General features: G+C 33.3%; 1 protein-coding gene and 1 long non-coding RNA gene across 2 annotated transcripts in view; one reads left to right on the top strand and one right to left on the bottom strand.

The window, feature by feature from the left end:
• LOC308650944 overlaps positions 1-27724 on the bottom strand; it is a 902096-nt gene that overhangs the window by 609888 nt on the left and 264484 nt on the right. The gene's annotated exons all lie outside the window — the stretch shown is intronic.
• The window catches only part of XPR1 (xenotropic and polytropic retrovirus receptor 1), a 182757-nt gene that overhangs the window by 120887 nt on the left and 34146 nt on the right, over positions 1-27724 (top strand). Inside the window, exons 7-11 of the mRNA XM_081297506.1 lie at positions 3240-3321; positions 10906-11096; positions 11308-11487; positions 17818-17989; positions 19130-19324. Coding sequence (XP_081153632.1) covers positions 3240-3321; positions 10906-11096; positions 11308-11487; positions 17818-17989; positions 19130-19324 — 820 coding nt within the window. The remainder of the gene's footprint in view (positions 1-3239; positions 3322-10905; positions 11097-11307; positions 11488-17817; positions 17990-19129; positions 19325-27724) is intronic.

Genomic DNA, 27724 nt, shown 5'->3' with positions numbered 1-27724 from the left:
ATTAGAGAAAGAACAGTGTTTTGAACAAATGGTGCTAGAACAATTGGATTTTATATGCAAAAAAAAAATCGAACTTTTATCCATATTTTACATTATGTGTTTCTATATGTACCATAGCCCTAAAAGAAACTTAAAACTATAAATTCTAGAAGGACATGTAAGAGAAAATCCTAGTGATTTTTGGTTGCTCAAACTTACACTTTTTAAAAGACACTGTTAAGGGCTGGGGTTTTAGCTTAATAGTAGAGCTCTTGTCCCGCACTCGTGAGGCCCTGGGTTCAATCCTCAGCACCACATATAAATAAATAAATATATAAGAGAATTCACTGTTAAGAGGATGAAAAGGAAATCGGTGGACTAGGATAAAATATTTACAAAACATATCTGATAAAGGTCTTATATACAAAATATATATAAAGAACTCCAGTACTCAATAATGAAAACAACTTCCACTGGGCAAGACCTGAACAGATACTTCATAAAAAATATACAGGTGGAAAATTAGTATGTCACAAGATGCTTAATATCATTAGGCAATAGAAAAGCACAAATTAAAACGACAGTGAGAAAATACCTATTAGAATGACTAAAATTAAACAGTCATATTAAATGTTAGAGGAACAGGAACTCTCTCATCTCATATCCCTGGTAGAATGTAAAATGTTACTACCACATTGGAAAACTGTTTAGCATTTTCTTAAAAAGTTAAATAGATGGGCTGGGGATGTGGTTCAAGCGGTAGTTAAATAGACACCTACCATATGATCTAGCCATTATACTCTTAGGTGTTTACTCAAGGTAAATCTAAGCATATGTACATTAAAGACTTTTACATGAATGTTCATAGCAACTTTATTCATAATAGCCGGAAACTGAACAACCGTAACATCCATCAGTAGGTGAATGGATAAACAATTTGTGATATATCCATGCAACAGAATACTTCTCAGCAATAGAAAGGAATAACCTATTGATACATATAACAAGGTGAGTTTCAAAATAATTATGCTGAAAGAAAGAAGACTTAAAAAAAAAAGTACTTACTATGAAATGGGTTGAATTCTGCCATCATATATAACAAATTAGAATAAATAAATAATAATTTTTAAAAAGTGATGATTGCATGATTTCATTTACTGAGACTGGAACAGACAAACCAATAATAATAGAAAGTAGATTAGTGGTTAAATGCAGATGAGTTGGGCTGAGAGGAAAGGATTACAAAAGGGCCTGAAGAAACTTTGGAGTCATTATTATGTTCATTGTCTTGATTATGGTAATGGTTTCATAGGTGTTTATATATTTATATATATATATAAGCTTATCAAATTGCATATTTTAAATACAGTCTATGCAGTTTATTGTATATCAATTAATTCAATTAACTAAAAAATAGCTATATCACAAATGGCTAAAGATAAAGAGAAAAATCTTAAAAGCATCTAGAGAGGAAAAAACACAAATGGTATGCTTTAAATATATGCAGTTTGTTGCGTGTCATTTATATTTGGATAAATATAAAGCTGTTAAAAATGAGAAAATTAACTTTTTAAAAATGAACATATTGGGCTGGAGTTGTAGTTCAGTGGTAGAGTGCTTGTCTAGCACGTGTGTAGCACTGGTTTGATTCTCCACTCCACATAAAAATAAATAAATAAAATAAAGATATTGTGTTCATATACAATTAAAACTATTTTAAAAAAGAAGAAGAAGAAGAAAATAGGAATGTATTTAGAGGAGGTGAAGCTGAAGAAAACATGGACGTAGTTCTCTCCCATGAGTAGGGAAGGTTTTTTTAATAAGGGGGGATAAGGGTCTTCAAAGTTGATGGAAATATTTTCCTTCTAAAGATGAATGATAGGGTGCCAAGGTTGAGGCTCATTGGTAGAGTGCTTGCCTAGCATGCAGGAGGCACTGGGTTTGATTCCTGGCACCACATAAAAATAAACAAATAAAATAAATGTGTCCATCTACAACTAAAAAAATATTTTAAAAAAGATGGGCTGAGGTTGTAGCACAGTGGTAGGGCGCTTGCTCAGCATGTGTGAGGTACTAGGTTCAATCCTTAGCACCACATAAAAATAAATAAAGGTCTATTGGCAACTAAAATATATATATATATATATATATATATATATATATATATATATATTTGGGGGCTGGGGCTCAGAGGTAGAGCACTTGCCTAGCATGTGTGGGGCACTGGGTTCGATCCTCAGCACCACATAAAAATGAAATAAAGTTATTGTGTCCACCTACAACTAAGAAATATTTTTAAAAAAATTTTAAAAGATGAGTGATAGGCATTATATAGGTTTATTTTATTTATCATTTCTTATAATCCAAATACATTAAATACATTCCTTTGTATGTATATGTTGAATCATTTTTGAAACTAAAGATAGCTTTTTTTTTTTAAGATTTATGACCATCTTCCTTTTGGATGCTTTCATTATGAAACTATTAATTCAGATATCTGTTACTGAAAAAGATAAAGTTTCAATGTTTTTTTGGGGGGGAGAGGGGTTAAAGTTTTTAGAAAATATTTAAAATATAGGAAGTATAATATCACCTCTGAAAAGTCCATAAGATTATCTGTGTTTCTCATCTTTTATGTTTAAAATCTCAGATACTTTCTGTTCTTTATTTTTAGAAAATAGTAGTTTTCAAGGCAATTATAAATATTAAATTAAATTATAATAAAGAAGAATATTACTTGAACCTGCACACTCTGAGTATTCTGATATACCAGTTTGTCAAAAATCTCTAATATGTCTTGAAATTTTTACTTAAAATTATCCTAATATAATAATTAAATACTAGCAGAAAATTCATGAAATAAATGTTTAGTTTTACCAAGGTCTCTAATTATTCATAGTACCAGATATGTAAGCTCTGAGTAATAATGACTTGGGAAATTTTAGAGGTATGTACATTGGAAAAATAAAATGACGTTTTAAATCTCATTAGAAAACTGCAGTGTATATGTAATTTGATGCCTAAGATTATAATCTTGTTTATTTCATGACTCGGGTTTCTGTGAAAGAATTCAACTGGCATTTCTGTAGTTATTTATAGGATAATGAGGGGTGAATGATTCTCTGATTCACATTATAAAAATTCAGATCATAATGTACTATTTCGTGATAAAATTTTGAGGCTTATTACTATTGACTTACAGCATATAAGTAATGAATTTGATTTTTTTTAAATTTACACTTCTGTTTTTCTGCTCACAGCCTGCACCAGCATGGACTACTTTTAGAGTTGGCCTATTTTGTGGAATATTCATTGTGCTGAATATTACCCTTGTGTTTGCAGGCAAGTAGTTTAAATTTTGAATTAATTCTGTGTCAAATTCTGTTCCTCTGTAAAGAATCAAGTGTATATCTACCAATGTTACTGAAAGAAACTTGTCAGGGATAAGTATTTTTTTTCTTACAAATTTAAGAGCAAGTAATCATGATGTACCTCAGGAGTCATAGAATTAGGTTTATGATAACTGGATTATTAATAAAAGTAAATTCTGTTCAGTAAAGTTTGCAAAGAAATATGATTTAAAAATAGACATTACTATATAAATATCCATGATACTCCATTTTGGATTTTTAGTAATCATAATAATACCTGAACAAAGACGGTTCATATACTATCACACTATTCCTATTCTTGATTTGCAGGATATATATATATATATATATAATTTTTGTATTTAAAGTTCCAAGCATATATCAGATATTTGAGAAATAATTTGCAGAGTGCATTATGCCTCATAAACATTCTTCTTAAGACTGTCTGTTTTACATTATGAAATTATAACCCAAAAGTTCTAATGCTTTTGGAGAACATATGAACTTTACCTATTAATAGTGTGTTTTTACCTGTATTTGAGTTCTTCTGACCAGTTACTAAAAATTAACTTTAATAAGTATTATACACCTAAGCTTATGATTTAATATATTGATGTAATTTATAATAACATTTTAAGCTTGTTCTGTTTCTTTAGGGTGAACACAATCTACATATTTACAATACAAGAAATTGTATAAAAATCTAAGTCTAGATTGTCTAGCTAGCTGTTGTGGAAACAACGAAAGGTCTGCCTGAGTTTTGGTCCCAGCTCCACTGTTTGTTAGTTGTTTTGGCTTTAAGGACATTCCTTAACTTTTTAAAAACAGTTTTCTCATCTGTTAAATGAACTTAATATATTAAATTTACAGGGTTGGTTTAGACTTTATTCATTTATTCAACAAGTAAATTTTATGTGTCTCATGATTATACTTGATACCTGTGAAATAGAAAAGAAAGTCACTTTCCTTATGAACTTTGTTGTGCTAAAGAGATTAAGGTATGTATTAAAACAATAAAAATACACTATGAGATTGAAGATGTTAAATATTTTAGCAATTCAAAAGAACAACTGATTACTTTTTTTATTAACTTTTTTGTGTGTATTATTTGGTGTTGAGGATCAAAACCAGTGCCTCACACATTCAAGACAAGTGTTCTACCACTGAGCCACAAGCCCAGCCCAACAACTGATTATTTTTATTTTTTTAATTTTGGAGGGGAGTGGGTACCAGGGATTCAACTCAGGGGCACTTGACCACTGAGCCACATCCCCAGTTCTATTTTGTATTTTATTTAGAGACAGGGTCTCACTGAGTTGCACCTCACTTTTGCTAAAGCTGGCTTTGAACTCACAATCCTCCTGCCTCAGCCTCCCCAGCAGCTGGGATTACAGGCATGTGCCACCAAGCTAGCCCTGATTACTTTGAAATGAGAACATTAGGGAAGGTTTTATGGAAGAAAGGGAATTTATGCTAGACATTAATGGATTAAAGGCATTCCAAGAGGAGGAAAGAAATGATCATAGTTAGTTGATCCTGGTAAGGGAGGTACACAGGAGGAGCAAATGGTTATCAAAGAGAAAAATGATAAATGCACCTAGGGTGCAGCAGGGAATGTTAGTTGAAAAGGGTGAAAATCTAGCTTTGGTAACAGTTCATAGGGATCAGATAAGAAGTGTTAGTAAAATATGCTTTTAGTTGCAGAGCAGTACATCAATAAAAGGTATATGTGGTATTTGTGGTGGAGGTTGTTATTTCTGTTGGAAAACACCTTTAATCATTTGTGAGTAGAATTGTTTATTTCCAAGATGCTATGGTGGTATTATTATCATCATAGTTAAGTATGACATAAGAAAAAACAAACTTCTTTCTTTTCATTTTTTAAAAGAAAGGTTTATCTTTTTAATTCAGGACAATCTAAGGTTTAGTTTTGTATAGTAAGTATAGAATATTTTTGTGATACAATTTTTTGTTTTTTTTAAATGTATGTGATTTATGCATTTAGTGTTGTGCATTGTATTTTCTCACCTCAGAACCTATCTCTGTTTGATCTTTGTGTGTCTTGCTGTGGGGGCGGGATAAATATTGTGAAAACCAGCTGTCAATCCTTATTTGTCTCACAGCTGGTGCTCAGAAGATAAGTGTGGAGAGTCTCAAAGAAACACAGCAGTAATAATGCATGTAAAAGCATGAGTTTTTTTTTCAGCACTCACATCAAAAAAATTATGTGCATAATTGCTATGGTTTCTCAAGGGGAGATGACCTGGTGTTTGATAATTTGTCTGAAAAATCACATATTCCAGAATTTAGTTTCTTGGAAATTATAAGTTTCCTATATAAATTTTTAAAAACTTCTCTCTCTCACAGATTCCTAGTAACCTTAATTTCATGTAATAACAATATACCATATTTCACTTATTAGTATGACCATTTATGGTAGATACAAGGGTGTGAAGTAGGCACTTGTATACTAGTGGTAATAATGTTAATTGTTGTGATCTCTTTAGAGGGTAATTTGGTAGTCAATGTAAAAAGTTTAAATACAGTTAAGTAATTTTATTTCTAGAAATTTAACCTACAGAAATACTTGTACTTGGTTGCAAAAAAATATATCCAAGGAGGGTATTCACTGCCATTTTATTTATAATAACAAAATCCTAGAAACCACTTACATATCTTTCAGTCATGAACTGTTTAAAGGAATTATATTGTCCCTGTACAATGAAATACAATGGAGATATTAAAATAAAGGAGATAGTGGTAGAAGTGAAAATGGACATAGCACTTTGGAGAACCCTTTGGCACTCTTTACCAAAACCGAACATATAGTAACCTATGATCCAGCTCTAATAATAGAAATGCCTACGTATTTTCACCAAAGGACACGTATGAGAACATTAATAACACTACTGTTTATAATTATCCCCAAACTGGAAACAGGCCTAATTTCATCAGCCATAGAATGGATAAATTATAGTACATCTGTGCCCAGTGGAATATATAGTGGTGAGAATAATTAAATTTAACTACATATAAGAACATGGATGAATCTCAGATATTGAGCAAAAGAAGCCAGACACATCTGGGCATGGTGGTACACACTAGTAATTCCATCTTGACTTGGGAGGCTGAGCCCAGGAGGAGCACAAGTTTGAGACCAATTTGGGCAGCTTAGCAAGATACTGTCTGAAAAATAAACTAAGAAGGGCTCTGGGTTCAATCCCCAGCACCACCAAAAAAAAGAAGGATTGGGCATATAGTTCAGTGGTAGAGTACTTGCCTAGGATGTGTAAGGCCCCTGGGTGCAATTTCTAGTTCAATGTTAGAAAGGATTATGTTTACCCTTGGAATGGATAGCACCATGAAAGAGGATATACAGTGGGCCTTGGAATGCTACAGTGTACTGTACTGTTTTTTCTTCTGGTTCCTAATATACTTTCCCATTTTTCATTATACTGTGTACTTATGATTTATCCATTTTTCTACATGCATGTAACACTGGAACTTTACATTAGAGAGGAATTTATGTACTGATACGGTCATTCCAGAATATAAATGAATAAAGCAAGTTTTAGAACATGTGTAGCATGCTTCCTATTGTATCTGGTGAGTTTTTTTTTTTTTTGAGAGAGAGAGAGAGAGAGAGGGAGAGAGAGAGAGAGAGAGAGAGAGAGAGAGAGAGAGAGAATGAGAATTTTTAATATTTATTTTTTAGTTTTCGGCGGATACAACATCTTTGTTTGTATGTGGTGCTGAGGATCGAACCCGGGCCGCACGCATGCCAAGCGAGCGCGCTACCGTTTGAGCCACATCCCCAGCCCAGAGTTGTTTTGTTTTTAAAGTTATTCAGTGAGTATTTCTCTGTACATTAAGAATTTCTTGGAAGATAATAAACAAAATTGTTAACCTCCAGGAAAGGGGAATAGGACCTAGAGCAAGAAGAGGCTTCTTATCTCCTTTCTAATGATTTGAGGAGCTTTTTCTCAAATACAAAAAAAATTAATTTTAAAATTGTTCAAAAATTTTTTAATGTTCTTTTAAAGAAAACTGATTTGGCAACTTGGTACAGTAAAGAGAAGACTAGTTTTTTTTAAAGTTTTAGGATAAGCCTGTTTTATTTTGTTTTTTTGTAAGCACATATTACTTTCTATACAGTATAACCCTATTATTAAAAGTGCAGGCTTTGGAGCCACATTGCCAATATTAAATCCTTGTGGCCCTAGGCAAGGAACCTAATTTAACTAAGCCTCAGTTTCTTCATGTATCTGCTAAGGAAAACCAATTTAGAGTGTTGCTATGAGAATTAATGAAATTATTCATGTACTACACTGAGAACATTGCTTAGCCCAGAATAAATGCTTTATGAATGTTAGGGTTTTTTAATTAAAAATTCATAAAGCCATGGAGAGTTTGAAATGGAGCAATATATATGTTTTATTTTGTGGAACAATGGATCACAGAGATTATATCCTTATCCTTAAAAGAATGATGCTAATTCATTCTGTTTTTTAATATATTGGAATTTCCCAGATTATCTATTATTATCCTAGCAAGAATTTTTGTGGTTTAATCTCCAGTACCTTTACAAAATGTTGCTTCAGAAAGAAGTTAATCTATATTCTTAGATTTTATATTTTGAGCAATTTGAAGTTTCTGGTCTTTGATTAATAACTTGATTATGAATCATTAAGATTATGATGTGTTTTTTGAAACTAAATCAGTTCATTTACAAGATGTAGTTTTATATTTTCATTCAGAAGGCTTTATCTTTTAAATTTATTATTTTACAAATAATCCTTGGTATTTTGTTGCTGTTTGTTTTGTTTTACTAACTTTCTTACCAGTTTTGGAATTCAAGGATATTATTTTATTCACGATCATAGTTACTAAAAGCTTTAGAGATTTTCCAGTTTTTACACTATTAAGTAGAACTTAATAGGGTTTTTTTAGGGTGGGGAGGTTACCAAGGATTGAACCCAGGAGTGCACGACCACTAAGCCACATCCCCAGCCCTATTTTGCATTTTGTTAAGAGACAGAGTTTCACTGAGTTACTTAGTGCCTTGCTTTTGCTGAGGCTGACTTTGAACTCTCAATCCTCCTGCCTCAGTGTCCCGAGCTGCTGGGATTATAGGTGTGCACCCTGTGCCAGACTGCATTTAGGTTTTATAAATATGTATTATATTTTCCTGTTCATGGAAATTTCCTTCATATGTGGAGCAGAACAATCCAGCTATTAGGGCTATAAATACTTGAGTAAGCTATTTAGCTTTCTTTTATCCATGACCACAGATGCGAACTAGATACAGTTAGAAAATTTTGAATCATAATCTATCACTACTACTAGTTCAGAGCATGTGCCTAGCATTGGAGTTAGTAATGTCATCTTCAGCTGTATCTATTACTTTTCCCTCTGCAATTATTTTTATTTATTGGGATGAAATTCATGTAATATGAAATTAATCATTTTAAAATGAACAGTTTAGTGGCATTGAGTACATTGACATTCTTTTGCAATCTAACTAAACATTTTCATCACCCTAAAAAGAAACCTCACTCCTGAATTTCTCTCCTCACAGCTGCTAACAACTACCATTCTTCTTTCTGTCTCTATAAATTTAACTATTCTGGATATTTTATATAACTAGAATCATATAATATGTGGTATTTTTCTATGGCTTATTTCACTAAATATGTTTTCAGGATCCATTAGCATGTGTCAGTACTTCATTCCTTTTATGGCTGAATAAGATTCCATACCACAATTTGTTTATATACAGATATTTGGGTTGGTTCTACCTTTTGGCTTTTGTGAATGATACTGCTGCAAACATGGATCTAACTAGATTTGAGTACATTTTTAACATTCTGAGGACCCACCAGACTCTTAACTGTAGAAGCAACACCATTTCCGTTTCCACTAGCAGTTTATGAAGTTTCTATTTCTGTATATTCTCACCAAAACTTGTATTTTCCATATCTTTTTGTTGTTGTTGTTCTTCTTTTTTAGATATATGTGACAGTAGAGTGTATTTTGACATATTATACATACATGGAGTATAACTTCCCATTCTTGAGGTTGTACATGATGTGGAATTACACTGGTTGTGTATTCATATATGAACATAGGATAGTTATGTCGGATTAATTCTACTGTCTTTCCTGTTCCCATCTTTATCCCTTCCCTTTATTCCCCTTTGTCTAAACCAATGAACTTCAATTCTTCCCTTTCCTGCCCTCTTATTGTTTGTTAACATCTACATATCAGAGAGAATATTCAGCCTTTGTTTTGGTGGGGATTGGCTTATTTCATTTAGCATGATAGTCTTCAGTTTCATCCATTTACCAACAAATGCCATAATTTCATTTTTCTTTATGGCTGAGTAATATCCTATTGTGCATACATACCACATTTTCTTTATTCATTCATCTGTTGAAGGGCACCTAGGCTGGTTCTATAGCTTAGCTATTGTGAATTGAGCTGCTATAAACATTGATGTTGCCGCATCACTATAGTATGCTGATTTTAAGTCCTTTGGGTATATGCCGAAGAGTGGGGTAACTGGGTCATTGGCTGGTTCCATACCAGGTTTTCTAAGGAATCTCCATACTGCTTTCCATAGTGGTTGCACCAATTTACAGTCCCATCAGCAATGTATGAGTGTATCTTTCCCATATACTCACCAACATTTATTGTTCCTTGTATTCTTGATAATTGCCATTGTAACTTGGGTAAGATGAAATCTCAATGTAGTTTTAATTTTCACTTCTCTAATTGCTAGAGATGTTGAATTTTTTCTCATATATTTGTTGACTGATCGTATTACTTCTTCTGTGAAATGCCTGTTCAGTTCCTTTGACCATTTATTAATTAGGTTATTTGTGGGTTTTTTGGTGTTAACTTTTTTTTAAGTTTGTTTATATATCCTGGAGATTAATGCTGTATCTGAGGTGCAGGGGGCAAAGATTTATTTTATACAGCAACTCTGTGAGGTAGATATTACTCTATCTAGTTTGATGGTGGAGAAAACAAATCCAAAGAGGAAAAATGAAAAGAAAAGCAGGGAGGGATCTCATGAAAATCAAAGGGAGACCAGTAGAGGAAAGGAAGCAGGGAGTAAGAGGTGGGGAAAGAGGGGAGAAATGCCGGGGAGTGATATTGGCCCAATTATATTGTATGTGTATGTGTATGAATGGGTATCAAGAAGTCCCATCATTATGTGCAACTGTAGTTCACCATTAAAACAATAAAATAAAAGAGTTTGTAGCATACCCAAAATACCCAACTGACAAAGCTGATCTTATGATTCTCAGTTATTTCACCATACCTCACTCTAATATAAGAAACTAGTGGAATAAAAAAAATTGTAATAATATTCTGCAGAGTAAAATAAGGAAGGGAAAGAATCTGGAGGCAACTTTATCAGGCTCTTGAAATAACATAGGTATGGGTTTTATTTATGAAAAATTCCTAGCGGAGTCTTTGAAAATGAAGAAAATAATTAAAGGAGACTTTTTGGGTTTTATAACTAACTAATATATTAATATTCTTTCAGCTATTTTTAAACTTGAAACAAATCAAAGTATATGGCCCTTGGTAAGAATCTATCGGGGTGGCTTTCTTCTGATCGAATTCCTTTTTCTACTGGGCATCAACACGTATGGTTGGAGACAGGCTGGAGTAAATCATGTGCTCATCTTTGAACTTAATCCAAGAAACAATTTGTCTCATCAGCATCTCTTTGAGGTAATCAAAGCAAGACATTAGACCCGTGAATGTAGTTTGCTTTATATATATAGCTAGTTTATTAGAGTACTGAAATCCATCTTCTACTTAAAAGGAATTATTGGCTTAATTACTAATTATTTTTCTTACTTTTGTTTATTAGAGATATTTCTGAGTAATGGTAAAAATAGAAATAATTTTCTCTCTTTTTGTCTTCCTTTTCCTTTACCAGATTGCTGGATTCCTGGGGATATTGTGGTGCCTGAGCCTTCTGGCATGCTTCTTTTCTCCAATTAGTGTCATCCCCACATATGTGTATCCACTTGCCCTTTATGGATTTATGGTTTTCTTTCTTATCAACCCCACTAAAACTTTCTATTATAAGTCCCGATTTTGGCTGCTTAAACTGCTGGTAAGTCCAGAAACTTGGTAGTATTTTTAGAATAGTATATTGGTTATTGGCTTCTTCTAAGATAAAACTAAGGCTGTGTGGTTGTACAACTCCAGAGGCACTATTCACATTGTGTCTGTGTGAGTGGCACCTCAGCTTGAGAAGCAAAGAATGTATGTAGCAGAGACTCCTCAAAGGTGTGTAGTAAGGTGGCCCTTGGAAAAAGGGCTCATGCATTTTTCCCCTCCTCCTATAATGAAGTGGAAAGTGGTCAGATATTGAAATGATTTTGCAAATTATAGTGATTTATGAATTCATTATACAGATTATTTAACCAGCTGTGATAACATGTAGGACTTTGTCAGTTTCTTTCTTTTAAAAAAAATTGTTAAAACTATTGTGACTTTCTTGTTATTGATGTAAGTAGTCAGTACTTTATTTTAGGAAAGATTGGTTTTCTAAAACTGGTAGATTTCTTATCAGATCACCACATTCAGTTTGAGAAACAAACTTTGATTGTTGTTTGTAATAAATATCATTTCTTCCACTTTACCTGTTTCTTAATGGTCTCCAAAATCATTTATTCTCAATAATAGGATATAAAGTTTTCCACAAAAATGATAGCTGTATGTTTTGTGGTAGCACAAAGGTAGCTCTGGGAGAGTTGTTCTGCTTACTCCTAAGTTAGGCCAGCTCTGTTTAAAAATCAATTAAGAATGCTGTCATATAATTACTTCTTTTTAAATTTTTTTAAAATGAACACAATACCTTTATTTTATTTATCTCTTTTTATGTGTTGCTGAGGATTGAACCCAGTGCCTCATGCGTGCTAGGCAAGCACTCTGCCACTGAGCCACAACCCCAGCCCATATAATTACTTCTTAGATTGTAAACTGTAATCAGCAAGAGTGAGAATTAGTGATTAAAATGACAAGTCCCCATATAAACTTTAGAATTGCCATAATTGTCTTCTCTCTTTAACCACACAAGTATAACTCCCTGAAAAAATATAGGGGTTTTTTGGATTTTGTTTTGTTTGCCTTTTTTATGTCCCTCTGGGTTAGCAGAGGAGGAGTTGGTGGTGTTTTTGTTGTTGTTGTTGTTGTTGTTGCTGTTTGTTTTCTCCTTAACAGTCTATGATTTAAAAAAAAAAAAAAAGCCAAGCATGTTAAGTACACACCTGTAATCCCACTGATCAAGGAGGCTGAGGCAGGAGGATCGAAAGTTCAAAGCCAGCCTCAGCAATTTAGCAAGTGAGACCCTGTCTCAAAATAAAAAACAAAAAAATGGTTGGGGATGTGGCCTGGCAGGTAAGCACCCCTGGGCCCAATCCCTGTTACAGACAAGTAAGTGTTTATAGCAAAGCAATGGACCTCAGATCCTTGGCTTTTATTTTCCAAAGCTGACTGAATTCTATTTGTGTTTCTTATAGGAATTTATTCACCTTTCATCAAGATTTTTATTACAAATTGGGATTTTCTCCCATTTCATTGGAGAGTGGGGCATAAACCTTAAGTGTAATAGTACCACTAGACCCACCTTTGACTTCTGCTTGTGGAAATTAAATGTACAAAAGCATTTTGATCAGTCATGAGAAAATCATTCTCTTTAATACATTTTGTCAGGGGTTTTGTTTGTTTTTGCAAATAGAAGACAAATTTGAGCCTTTATTTATCTCTTGAGGTTTATAGTACAAAAAAATAAGTCATTGCCAGTTTAATATTAGATTACCTTTCTTCTTTCAGATGATCTGTCATTTTATTATTAGAGTTGGAATTTTTCAGCTGTTATTTCCACAAAAGATGTAGTATTATTCTAGTTCCAGAGAAATATCTTTTAGATCATAAACACTATTGTTTCTTGCCTCAATGTGAAATCTCTGTAAAATTATTTTAAAATGAGATTTCAATAGACTCAGAAAACTCAGGTGTTTCTATAATTACATCATTGTAACAACAGATGATAATATAGTTGTGTACATTGTGTGTGTGAAGTGAACATTCCCTCCTGCGTTCTTCTTTGTTTAAATAGCAAGCTGTGATTTATGCATGACCAGTTACTCTTATTAGAGAAGGGTTTCCCATTGAGTAGACATTTGTTTATGTATCTGCTGTATGTTTGTTGATAAATGAGGACTTGTTTATGAAACAGGTTGGCAATGATGATATAAGAAGAAATAATAGAATAATAAAATGCTCCTTCAAAAAACGGTGAGATACAGAAAGCAACATTGTGGTTTGTTATTATTATTGTTATTAATGTTATTACGTATAAGTCATTTAATATCAATTGACCTGTTGACTTATTTTAATTCAGATCTCACTGAGAAATCCAGGTTTATTTTTAGTAAATTAACAAGAATGTTTTCACTTTAGTTATGTTGTAAAGCCTCATCCTAAAATAAACTATATTTCATTAGTTCCTCTTTTTTACCCCCTCTTTTAATTTTTAGTGGGAAAAACCCATTTGTCACTTGACCATAATGGTAGGCACTGGGTGCTGTGTGTGTGTGTGTGTGTGTGTGTGTGTGTGTGTGTGTATTTTTCCCCCAGTACTGGTGATTGAACCTGGAGCACTCTACCACTGAGCTTCATCACCAACCTATTTTTATTTTATTTTATTTTGAAACAGCGTCTCACTAAGTTTCTGAGGCTGTTCTTAAACTTGTGATCCCTTTTGCCCTAGCCACGTAGTCACTGGGATTACAGGCGTGTACCACTGCAGCTGGGTTATATTCATATTTATAATGGAGTCTATGAAATTGATATATGCTATTCTTTCCCCACCTCCCAAAAAAAAAGATGAAAAAATTTTTTGAGATACTGACTTATTTTGATATTGATATTGTATGTCAAATTTAGTGCAGGTTGGTTTTTTTGCAGATTATTTACATCCATTAAATCATATATTCTTTTCTCTAAATCTGTATTTGCCCCAATCAAAAATCCAATTAGAAAACTTAAAAAATGCCTCATATTTTCTAACAAAAACATGAACTTAAAATAGGCTAATTAACTTAAGAGTTCTCTATTATATAATTTAGAAATCAGTTTTTAACAGTATTTTCTTTAGTTCTATAGTAAAATTTTTACATCTCTATTAAAATAGAAGGCTCAGGATGTACTTCAATGGTGGGGCACTAGCCTGGCATACCCAATGTCCTGGGTTCCTTCCCAGCACTGAAAAAAGTATATAGAGATGTATTGTTAGTTAATAAAGCATTTTATATGTAATAATTTATTTAAATTTTTTAATAAGCCTTAAGATTGGAGCTGCTATTAATCCCCATTTTTTATATATCAGAAAAATTGAACATCTTGCCTAAAATCACATAGTAAGTAATGGAGATGGGATATGAAACCCGGCCATCTGGCTCCATAAACTGTTCTATTGAACACTAACATTTAGCAGTTAGACCTGTTAGTCACTTTATCTAAAATACTTTATTTGATCTAGTGGATCAAAGTAGTGGAATATAAAAATCAAATTTGGAAAGGTATTGTATTTATTGACAAACCTCTAAAAAGTAGAAATTAAAACTTTGTCTTATCTGTTTATTCATATTAACTTAGAAGATCATGTTAACATATTCTTTGCATAGGCAGAACATTTCAAATTTGAAAAGCTGAAATGCTTCAGAATTCAAAACTTTTCAAGCACCAACATTAAGCTACTAGAAAAAAATTCTACATTTCATAGTCAGAATGCAGCCACACTAAAACTGTCATATAAAATTACCTTCAGGCTATGTGTATAAGGTATATATGAAACATAAATGAATCTCAGTCTCATCTTTAGACCTGAGTCCCATCCCCAAGATAATCTTATTATATCTATACAACTATTCCAAAATCTGAAATACTTTTGGCCCTCAAGCATTTCACATAAAGAATACTCATCCTAGACTAATTTATTATTGGTATTTTATATGTATATAGTAAAACATCAGATATTCAGAACTCTCGATTTCATACTACTACTACTCTAGAAATCTTTATCCTTTTTATCATAATCACAAAGTAGAAGTGGAGAAATTGAAAGGCCTTAGCCAGAACAAGAAAAAGGAAAGGCAAGTTACTAGATTCTCACTCAGAAGGAGAGTTCAGATAAATCTGAAATGAATTTGACTATGTGTAAATGTCAGAGTAAGTATTATCTATTTGTTTTCTCTATGTCACCTTACCTCTAACAGATGTACTTGTTCCCTTCTCTGTATGTCCAGGGTAGTATATGTCTATCTCTATTACAGCACTTACTATATGGTGTTATAATTTTATGTCTGGGTATTTATTTGCTCACCTAGACTGTGTGTTTTTGAAGATGGAGACTATGTTTTATTTATCTCTACCTCCACAATGCCTGACATAGATACTTAATAAGTCTTTGTTAAATGCATTAATGACTATAACTGCATTCTTTCCTTCATTAGTTGTCTTAAACCAACATTTACTACTCCCTCATTTCTTCCTCTTTTCATCTTCTGTAAAATTTCCCTTCCTCTCATTTTTATTTTCATACCAGTCTTTTTTTCTAGGCTATCTCTCCATCCCTTGGCTTCTTGTTTAATGCATTATCTTTTGCTGCTTCTCCTATGGAGACTTTCTATATCAGCCATGTTTTGAGGATGGGGTTGACAGATTGTGAGAGAATGTCTTTATGTCAGAAGAATTTTCCCTAGGCTATGAATTTCACTAAAGTCTATAACTAGAGATTGAGTAAACTTGGGCTGAAGTTGTAGCTCAGTGGTAGAGCGCTTGCCTAGCATGTGTGAGACACTGGGTTCGATTCTCAGCACCACATATAAATAAATAAAATATAGGTCTGTTAGCAACTAAAAATATATTTTTATTTTTTAAAAAGAGATTGCGTAAACTTCCTGATTTTTTTTTTTTTGGCATTAATATCCTTAATTATCCTCCTGTATTTGTCTCTTTGGTCTTTTAAGTCTATCCTGTACCCTAGAGTTTCTTCAAATATTATAAAAACTGGCACCAGAATCTCTACTTGCGTAGATAACTACCATCCCACACTACCCTACAACACCCATCCAAAAGAATTTTCTGTATCTGGAGCTTATGGTCACAAATAATATAACTTTTCTCTCTGGTTTATTAGATTCACTGAAAAAGTGTCAGAGTAATCAAGAGACTGAGTCATGGAACCAAGATATATCAGCTCCAGAAAAATAACATCTCAAAACCCACTTTGTATCCCACAAATACCTGGTCTAGCTTCCAATTCTCCAAGGATCCAAGGCAATATCTGTCATAGAAAGTTGACACCCAGGATTGATTCATAATATAGCCATTTATCCTCCTAAAATAATAAAGAGAAATATTTAGGGGGGAAAGTCTGAAAGGGAAATGCCATAGACTCCCAGGTTGATTTTGTTTACTAAAAGAATATATATAGCTAGATTTCTAGGGAGCAAGAGAATTACTCATTTTTTCAAAACTGCTGCTTGTCAGAATTCCTTGTTTCAGGAGTTCAATTTCTTCTGTTGTAGTAAGATAGCAGAGGTCCAAGGGTGAATAAAGCTACCTTCATCTCATCTTTACTTCACACAGGCTTATCAAGGCAGTCTGTGCAGATTGAACCTGTTTCTGATGATTGCATTAATCCCCCCCTTTGCTATGGTAAACAGGCTTCCACAGAACAGGGCAGGCTAAGTTTGTGTAGGTCTTCTGGAAAATGAGAACGTGAATAGTATCTAACTTATAGAATTGTTATGAGGGTTAAAGCACACATAAGCCCTGTAACTTATTATCTTAATGTTTAATTTGTTCAATACATTTATCACTGTTTTTAGAACAGTGTGAAGAGGGCTGATTTCAAAATGAACACAACTATTACCATGACATTAGTGAAATGAAATTCACTTTGGTTAGAGAATAAAGTGTGCCTCAAATAGTGTTCCTTCCTACCTGTCCTTTGCAGGCACAGAGCTTTGTATTCATTTATCTAAGATAGTAAAACATTCTGGAAATGATCAAAATATTCACCTGTCCAGCAAATTTTCCATTAGAGCCTAACATGAAACTTCCTCTCAGTACTTATACAACATCTGCCACTCTTCACTTTCAGCTTCAACTCTTCCTACCTCTTCACTTTGTTTTTTAACTGTAACAATCCTGCCTCCATGCCCATTTCCTTCTTAGTTGTCCATTGAATTCATTCCCTTCCCTACCAAGCCAGTTTCCTGGTCCTTGTCTTTGTCTGTGATTGGTCCACTGATTTTCATTTTATCAACTAAAGTAATAATGCTGAGTAGTCAGACATGAATTAGAGAAATCTAATATGACTTTTCTTCTTTCTGTGTTTTCTGATTTTTTTTTTCTTTCTTTCTCTCAGTTTCGAGTATTTACTGCCCCCTTTCATAAGGTAGGCTTTGCTGATTTCTGGCTGGCTGATCAACTGAACAGCCTGTCAGTGATTCTAATGGACCTGGAATATATGATCTGCTTCTACAGTTTTGAGCTTGAATGGAATAAAAATAAGGGCCTGTTGCCAAATGATTCAGAAGGTAGGATATGAATTTGCATTCCCACTACAAAATTGCCAGTGTAAACCAAGACATATCGGGAATGATAACTGAGAAAGTTAAGGTCATGGTGAAAACTCATCCAATAATATTACAAACTTGACTAAATGTACTTGGCACTCTGTTAACAATTCCTTATCTGAAATAATTTGGCTTTTAAATTGTGCTATGATTTTAGTCATCTGTTTGCCAAGAGATTTACAAGTTATACTTAAAGAATTCTAAAACCATTTTTTAAAGCTCTAATATATCACAAATACTGTAATGCCAACGAAGTGTCATCACAGTATGCTTTAGAATGTTATACCAGCGATCAAAAATTCTGATTATATCGAATCAGAATAAGTGCTTCAAGTAATTCATGATAATGACTTTTAATTCTTATTTGGGACCTTGATTTTCTCTGGCTCTTTGTCCCACTCCTATTTTGTGCCAGGAATTCAATTTTATGTTCATGACAAGCATCTAGATAGATTATGTAACATCTGACTAATAAAAGTTTGATAAAGTCTGTGCCAGACACATTTTCAGTGATTTCCAGTGGATCACAACCCTATTGTATGTTGAACACACAACAATATTTAGCCAGAATTCAAGAAACAATTTATTAACTTTTTCTTTTCATTTAAAAATAGAACGTTTATTCTTGGTTGGGATTTTTATTTTGTTTTGTTTTGTTTTTAGCACAAGACCATGTACTGTTGGATGTATTATGCTGTGATGGTTTACAGTTCATTGAATTATCTAAAGTCACCTGTGACATTTTTTAGTTTTCCAGATGTTTCAAATTATAGAGCAAATTAGTTTCCCCCTCTTTATAGTGTACTCATTTTCTAATTTTCTTAAAGGTCTGGCAAACTCCAAAGAAAGTGATTCTAGAACACATATCCATAAATCTGAGAGCAGATTTTCCTTCTAGTCCCCTCTATAGATTTTTACCTCTTTTCCTTGGTTTAACTACCACTAAAAGGCTTGAGAATATAATAGTTGCAAGGAAGGAAGTAATTCTGAACCCTAAGCCTTTTGCCTTTGTGAACTTGCTAATGGTTACCCTGTATGACTAAGTGTTGTAAACATGCTTTTTTTTAGTTGTAATTTTTTTCTTTTTTGGAATCTTCACAGAACCAGAAATCTGCCATAAATATTCATATGGTGTGCGAGCCATTGTTCAGTGCATTCCTGCTTGGCTTCGCTTCATCCAGTGCCTGCGTCGATACCGTGACACAAGAAGGGCCTTTCCTCATTTAGTTAATGCTGGCAAATACTCCACAACTTTCTTCATGGTGACGTTTGCAGCCCTTTACAGCACTCACAAAGGTATACTCTAATTGACTTAAAGAGACTTTTCAGGGTCTGAATTTTCACTTCTTGAATCTATTTCTCACTCTGGTTACTTTTCCATTGGTCATGTTCTTTTTTCTCACTGCAATTATGGTTCCTTCATTTATATCAGTTTGTTCTTAAACGTAATTTTAATCTCATTCTAATATTTACTGATGATTACCATTGAAAAGTAATATAGTCACTTAGAATAGGAAGGATTGTGATAATGTTTGAAATCCTGAATTATGTTTAATGGGTTCAGTCTAAGGATACCTTGGGTTTTCATTTGGTTTTTTAGACTTCCTTGCTCATTAATGAGGTGGGGAAATGGCTAGGTAAAAAAGAGTCCCTCTGGCAATCAAGTATACTTTTAATCGCTTTCCTTCACCAAGTAGTAAGGATTGTTTCCAGCCCATTTAACTGCAAATTGAGTTCTTAGATCCCTCTAGTTTTTTGTCTCCATGACAACCCGTTATTACTTGCTCCTGCTCTTCTGTTTGGAAGAGAAAAAAGCTTTTAAGTTCTGAGCTACATGCAGTCACTCCTTTTGAATTTTTAACCTTTTTCCAAGAAATGTCAATCAACGATCTCACTTCCTTTTACTAAAATGCATTCCTTCTTTATCTATTTAAATCAATATTAGCCCACACCTTAGATACTGTGCTTCTCATCTGTAGTTGGTAAAGGAAATGTAACTAATTAAAATTATTGTACTTATTTTTAAATACTTGGGTAAAATTTTTTCAGTGATTTTTGTTTTTTAATTGAGAGACTGTATTTTAAGAGCCTTAGCCAATGCTACAAAATACTTACCAAAAGTGTCTGATAGTCATGAAAGATCAGGGCATTATTTTAGTAAGCTTTGAGATTTGGTCCAGCAGAACACATTATAACATACTTGTATTTTTTTGCAATAGATTCTGTGGTTAGAGTAGTAGTGATAAATGTGGCCAATAATTTTACTACTAATGGGTACTCGTGTTAACTGATATAATTTAAGGACCTCAGTGAAGGAAACACATCCCCATAGCTCCCATAATTTTAACTCTTGCTGAGAAATGCCATCTTTCAGTGTTGGAATACATTATCATTTTGAAGGTTGATATAATAAATTTATAAATTAGCCAGCTGATTTGATACATGGTATTTTATGATTCCTTTTACTAAATTATTAAGAACCATTCTCCCATTCCTAGGTGAAAATAAACATTGTATTTTTGGTTGAATATTTTAGAACATAATGTAGCTATGACTATACTAATACCATTTATTAAGAAGCCAAAAACCTGAATTCCTTAAGTCTGTAAGCACTCTTAAGTCCTGCCAGGCACAGTGGCATTCTTCTATAATCCCAGCTACTTAAGATGCTCAGGCTGAGGATTCCAAGTTTGAGGACAGCCTGGACAATTTAGTGAGACCCTATCTCAAAATTTTAAAAGGGGTCTGGGGTTGTGGCCCGGTGGTAGAGAGCCCCTAGGTTAAATCCCTAGTATGGAGGTAAGATTGGGGGGCACTCCGAATCTAAAAAAGTCAAAGCTAGAAAAATAATAATTTTAATAGTTTTCTGGTCTTTAGACATTTTTGGCCATTCATGAGTCCCTACAATTAATTTTATATACTATATTATCTCTTGAACATTTTTAAATTTACAGCTGAAATTTTTCATCTGAAGTTTTAAAAAATACAAAATATGTCATTACTAGTACATTTAAAACATTTTAAAATAAAACTGCTAAATATTTCTACTAAATATATCCAGGTTGCCTAAATTAAAAAGTCTGATATTTAGCATGATTTATTAAAAAATGAAGCAGTCTACGATAGAAAGTTTATCTCTTTCCCATTTATTTTAATGTAATATATTTTTATTTTAATGTTGTGTTAGTCATCTTTCCATCACCATGACAAAATACCTGGGGAAAAAAAATCAACTTAAAGGAGGATTTATTTAGGTTTAGAATTCTAGAGGTTTCTGTCCATGGTTGCTTGTTCCCATCAGTTTTGGACCTGTGACCAGGCAAAACATCATTGCAGGGAATGTTCAGTAGAGCAAAGCTGGTCAGCTCATGGTAACCAGAAATGGGGGGAAGGAAGTGGGGAGAGAAGGGGAGAGGGGAGGGGGAGAGAGAGAGAGAGATCCCAATATATCCTTCAGGGGCATGGCCTCAATTACCTACTTTCTCCAACTAGGCCCCACCTCCTAAACTTTCCACCACTTCCACTAGTGCCACAGGCTGGTAACCAAACCTTTAACACATGAAACTTTGGAGGACACTCCAGTTCCAAACTATATGTAACAAATGTAATACATTTTTATATTTTAATGACTTTTGTCATCTATGTATGTATATAAATTGAAATTAAATTCTTTACTTCTTTACAAGGTGCTGATTAAAGATTAATTTTTTTCTTTTCTGGGTTGTAATTATTTTTATCCTGATTATTATCTATGGTTGATGAAAGCACCTTTACAAATATATTACAAGTTTTAATAAAATAAAAATTGTACATAAGTCAACCAAACTTCCTTCTTTTCTTTCCTCTTCCTTCCTTTGTTTTTTTTTTTTGTTGTTGTTGTTGTTGTTGTTTTGTTGTTGTTGTTGTTGTTGTTTTTCTTTTATACTGGGGATTGACAAGGGGTGCTTTACCACTGAGGGATATCCACGGCCCTTTTATTTTTTATTTTGAAACTGGATCTTGCTAAGTTGCTGAGGTTGACCTGCATTTGTGATCCTCCTGCCTCAGCCTCTTTAATTGCTGGGATTACAGGCATGTGCCTCTGTGTCTGGTGCACATAAATATTTGTTGATGAAATAAATTTATGTTACTTTTCCCTTTTTCAGTTAGATAAAGTCTGAAAAATCTTATTAACATTGCTGTGAAGAGGAGAATGTTGCAGATGTCACTTAGGTGTTTGAACAAATTCAGTTATATGCCAACAAAATTACATAGTCTATGAATTATTATACTAAGCAAGTTTTCCTTATTGAAAACAGAATTAGAAATAAATTAAAGCAAAGAATTGATCATAAACTGAATAAAAACTGATCTGTTAACCAGTCATTAGTTATTAACATTTTTAGTTTCTCAACAATAGTCCATCCTTATTTAGCCCCACATATTTAAATAATAGGAAAGTTAAAATATTAATTTGGCGGGGAGGGGTGGGGGTACTGGGCATTGAAGACAGAGACACTCTACTACTGCACTATATTCCCAGCCTTTTTTATTTTAAGACAGTGTCTTGCTGAGTTGCTGAAGCTGGCATCAAATTTGCAATCCTCCTGCCTCAGCTTTCCAAGTCTCTGGGATAACTGGTGTGTGCCACCATACCTGGCAACATGTTAATATTAATACCTGTTTGCTAAACTACTTTGATTTTATCACATTATTTAAATGTATATTTGAGAAAAATCTTGAAGCTACAGATTATACTCATCCAAATTTATGAAAATATCTGCAATTTACCTGAAGGGGAGAGAAAAGTTTTTCTTTTCTTTTCAGGGGCATGGCCTCAATGACCTACTTTCTCCAACTAGGCCCCACCTCCTAAACTTTCCACCACCTTCCACTAATGCCACAGACTGGTGACCAAACCTTTAACACATGAAACTTTGGAGGACACTCCAGATCCAAACTTAGATTAATGACAGATGTCCTGCAAATTAAATTGACAGAAGATACATTAATAGGAGAAAAGGTTTATTATATATAAAGAAGTCTTCATAGGAAAGAAATGAAGATCCAAAGAAGTGGTTAGACCAAGGGGCTTATATATCATTTTTACAGAGAGCAATAAGTTGTGGAAAAGTAAGTAGACATGGGTGAGGTGATTGGGTTTCTAGGGAATATAAATGGTAGGAGGTTAAATTTATGGGAAAACTAACGGAAGAAAAAGATTTTTTTAAAATGTTTGTTGTGCAGACTCAAGTGGTGTCTCCTCCTTAAGAGTCAGTCATCTGTAATAATTAAGAGAGAGAGACAACTTTGAATGAAAACTTCTGTTGCCTTGCTTCTGTTTGAATGAAAACTTCTGTTGCCTTGCTTTTAGACAGAAGAGGGCAAAGAGATTCTCTTGCATCTGCTGTTTTTCAGTTGCTCTAGTTTAGTCTTTAGACAAGGTGGCATATTTGGGGTGACACAATCTAATTCTCTTCATACCCTAATTGGGAAACTAGTCAAAAAAAGTCTTTCCTTCTGGTTAACATATTTGCATCATTTTTGTGGAAATACCTCATTCCTTAGTTCTGATTCTGAATTAGGTGAATGGATAGATAGACAGACACAGACAAACATGCAGCAGAAACTTGTATTCAGAAAGTATTTATTAAGCTGGGCACGGTGGCACGTGCCTGTAATTCCAGCCACACAGGAGGCTGAGGCAGGAGGATTGCAAATTTGAGGCCAGCCTGGGAAATTTAGTGAGACTGTGTCTCAAAATAAAAACTAACTAAATAAAAATGATTTGGAATGTCAAGCTCAGAAATAGAGCACCCCTGGGTTCAATCCCGAGTACCACCCCCCCACACACACACAGAAGTATATAAGACTATTCTGTGTAATAGGGTGTACTATGCACTAAAAACATAGCATAGTTCTTCCCTTAAGAATTATAATTTTGGGCTGGGATTGTGGCTCAGTGGTAGAGCGCTCACCTAGCATGCACGAGGCACTGGGTTCGATCCTCAGCACCACATAAATGTAAAATAAACATATTGTGTCCACCTAAAAAACTTAGGAATAAATATAAAAAAAAAAAGAATTATAATTTAGCGCTGGAGATATAGCTCAGTTGGTAGAGTGCTTGCCTTGCATACACAAGGCCTGGGTTCAATCCCCAGCACTACAAAAAAAAAAAAAAAAAGAATTATAATTTACCAGGGGAAAATGGAAAATAGACAACTGAAAAGGCATTAATTGGTTGTACAATGTGACTATACTTAACCACTACCAAATTGTACACGTGGAAATTGTTAAAATGGTAAATTTTGGTTTTTTTAATCACATAAAAATAAATAAATAAATAAAGGTATTGTGTCCAACTACTTCTAAAAAATAAATATTAAAAAAAAAAACTGTACATAGAATGCAGGGAGAGAAACAAGATACCAGAAGAGCCAATAACACAAGTCTCTGACCCAGCCCTGTATGCCATAGAATCAGGAAGTTTAGAGAAGACCTATGTGTGTAAGGTAACATCTGTGAGAACTACATCCTATTGTTTATATTAAGAGGACTCTAATTATCTCATCATGTGCTTTGCCCAAAGCCATGATTTTTATTTTGTCTTTTGTGTGTGTATAGGTAGTACTTGGGATTGAATTCAGAGCCTCCTGTATGCTAGACAATCCTTGGCCATGGAGCTACCTAGCCATGTGATTTGTGCATTGTAGAAGTGATAGTTTCCTACTTCTATTCATCAGCTAGGGCTTTTTTAGTGGGGGAGGAGGGGAGGTGCTTCACACAAAGCCACATCTTTAAAATGGAGGTAATGGTACCTATCCTGTATACTTTACTCATTGGTCATGGGACTCAGTAAGGGAGTACTCATGAAATTACCTTATAGACTATAATGTACTACATCAGTGGAATTTAGGCTAAAATGAAATATAGCTCCTTTTGCTGACTAGAGCTGGTTTATGTGTGTCTTCCTTTGTAGTCTTTTTAAGAGAAACTCATGATTGCCCTGGGTTGGGAGGTTGCACAGAGGAAGTATCAGTTAGGAATGTCTTTGGCATTTTGCCTAAGTAATATAGCTGTTTACTCATTGAACACAATTCACATACCCATCAATTTTTTAAAGCTTTTTTATAAAAGGAATCATTGGTTATGTACCTTAATCCTATCCCTAATGTTTTTAAAAATATTTTCAGGGCTTGGGTTGTTTGTAGCTCACGACAGAATGCGCTTGCCTTGCATGTGTGAGGCACTGGGTTCAATTCTCAGCACCGCATATAAATAAATGAATAAAATAAAGGTCAATCAACAACAACAAAATTTTAAAAAATAATTTGAATTGCTACATATTTAATATTTATAACTGAAATTTTCTACACAAAAAGCCTAGAATGGGAAAATGTCACAAAGAAAACTCAGAGGGATGACTAACAGAAAATATGGCGTTGATTGATGATCACAACTAAGATTTGATTTCTGTTGTTTTCTTGAATAGTATTCAAGGAGAAAAGTCATCAGAAAACATAGACTTTAGAAATAAGCATTGAATCAAAAGAATAGGTTCAGTATGGCTAACTGGGTAGATAACTTTTCTTTTAAATGTGTGTGCTATTAAAAAGGATAAAATTTCATAAGAATAGAATAAAAGATAGTGAGGTAACCTTGTTCACACTCAACAATCTAGTCAAAGAACTAGCCTGCAAGAGTTACCATAGTAACAGCATTATATTAGGGGAATTTTCAAGATTGCTTCAAAGGTTGTATTTTACGTTATACTACATGACTTGTTTTTTTTTTTTTTTTTTTAATGGAGTTATAAGAGTTAGCTCTGCACTTAGAATCATTTTTTAGAAAGTGAAGGAAAAGGTTTAGGCAACCCACTTTAGAGGGACTGAATATGATAATATTGTAGTCAGTCCTCATTTGTTATATTAAGAAGAAAGCACATTTGAAATATTTCACTGAGTTTCAAAAGCAAAGGAATTTAGGTAGCAGCCAGTCTCTGTATTTAAGAATTCACATTTCACTACATGGCTAAATTTGAAGCCAACTCACAAGTGTTGAATTGGGATTAGAGGAAACAGGAAATTGTTTTAAATATTTTTTTAAAATGTCCTTGAGGTTTCTTGGCTTTGGCAAGGAAAAAGCCTGTGGGAGGTACAATAACAGAAAAGGCCATTATGTTGTTACTTCTAACCAGTTTTTAAAGGAGAGCACTTCTTGGATTTTCTGTTTTTTATTTAGTTCCTGACATTCTCAAATAGTTATAAATTCTTAATTTTTAAATTCTTTGCTATTTTTTTAACTATGTGAAGGGACCTTCTTTTAAAAAATACTACATATTTTCCTATAGACTTCTTGTTTGTTTGTTTTTGTTGTTGGCATTGCTATTAAACTTTTTTAAATACTTAAAAATAAAGAGAGGTTCTGTGCACATTCCGGGTTCATTTATATCTGAGAGGTTGATTGTTTTCGCGTCCAAATCCCTTCTAGATCCCTTCTTGTTTAACATTCTCTAGGGGTCTTGTGCTACTGAATAAGGATTCCTCTACAGGAGTCAAGTGCCTTCAGTGCAATAGCCATTTCACTGGTTTGATTGAATCCACGTAGTCCAGAAGTACTTCTCTGGGGTATGGTCAGTTTGTTACCCTCTTTTTACCTTTGGAAATAGGCTACTATGCCAGATTTTCAAATTTTAGTCTTAATAGAAATGGTAATTTTTTTTTAATTCTCTAGGGAAATTTTTGTTTCATTAGCTTTTAAAAACTTTTTTAACTCATTTGGACAAATGTTCCCATTTCTCCCTCATTATTGAAAGGAGCTCAAAACTTTTAATGCTTCTGAACTTGATATATTCTGCTGTAATTGTCCTAGTCTGACTAATAATACAGAAAAGAAATAGATTGTTTTAGTATTCATCTTGACAGTATTGCTTGAGACCTACTGACATCATAAAGCTAAAAAAGATATTGTTTTTTTCTGATTATTTTGATTTTAATTCAAAAATGTTTTTTGAGTAAGTTTTATCTACTTGGCATTGTACTAATTTTAAAATGGTTATAATTATATCTACTAATAACTTTTAAAATATTAATTACAAGCCTGTAATCCCAGGACTTGGGACTGAGTCAGGAGGATCACAAATTCAAGGTCAGCCTCAGCAATTTGGTGAGGCCCTAAGCAACTTAGTGAGAACCTGTCTCAAAATTAAAAGAGGGCTGGAAATGTAGCTCAAGCTGGATTTAATCATACAAAAAAATTAATAATAATAAATATATAAAATATATGTCCTTTGCCGATTAAAATCAGTTAAAATTGTTTCTCTATAAATGATTGAAAAATAAATGTTTTAAAAAATGTTTAAAATCTGCTTAAATATGTGTGTATAATAAAAATTATAGCTTTGAGTAAATTAAATTCCCTTTGTGTCTGCTCTGTCATTTTAAAAAAGGACTTAAAAAAAATGACACATGTGCTTACACCCTGCTACCATTTTGTTGTGTTTTCTCTAGTCACCTTTATTTTCTTAAATGCTCTTACAACTGATAGAGTTAGCATTTCCATATATAATTATGTTCTTTTGAAACACCCATACACAAAAAATTATACTATTTTGTTGTTTAAAAGTTGGAAAGACATTTGAAGACCATTGCTTGGAAACAGAATTTTAATTTTTATTATGTACTGTTTTATATCATACATAGTTTTATATGAGAA

Source organism: Spermophilus citellus (genome assembly GCF_964194105.1).
Source record: "Spermophilus citellus genome assembly, chromosome: 6".
Lineage (NCBI taxonomy): Eukaryota > Metazoa > Chordata > Mammalia > Rodentia > Sciuridae > Spermophilus > Spermophilus citellus.
The sequence above is the reverse complement of the archived record's forward strand: the minus strand, read 5'-3'. Positions and strand labels throughout refer to the sequence as shown.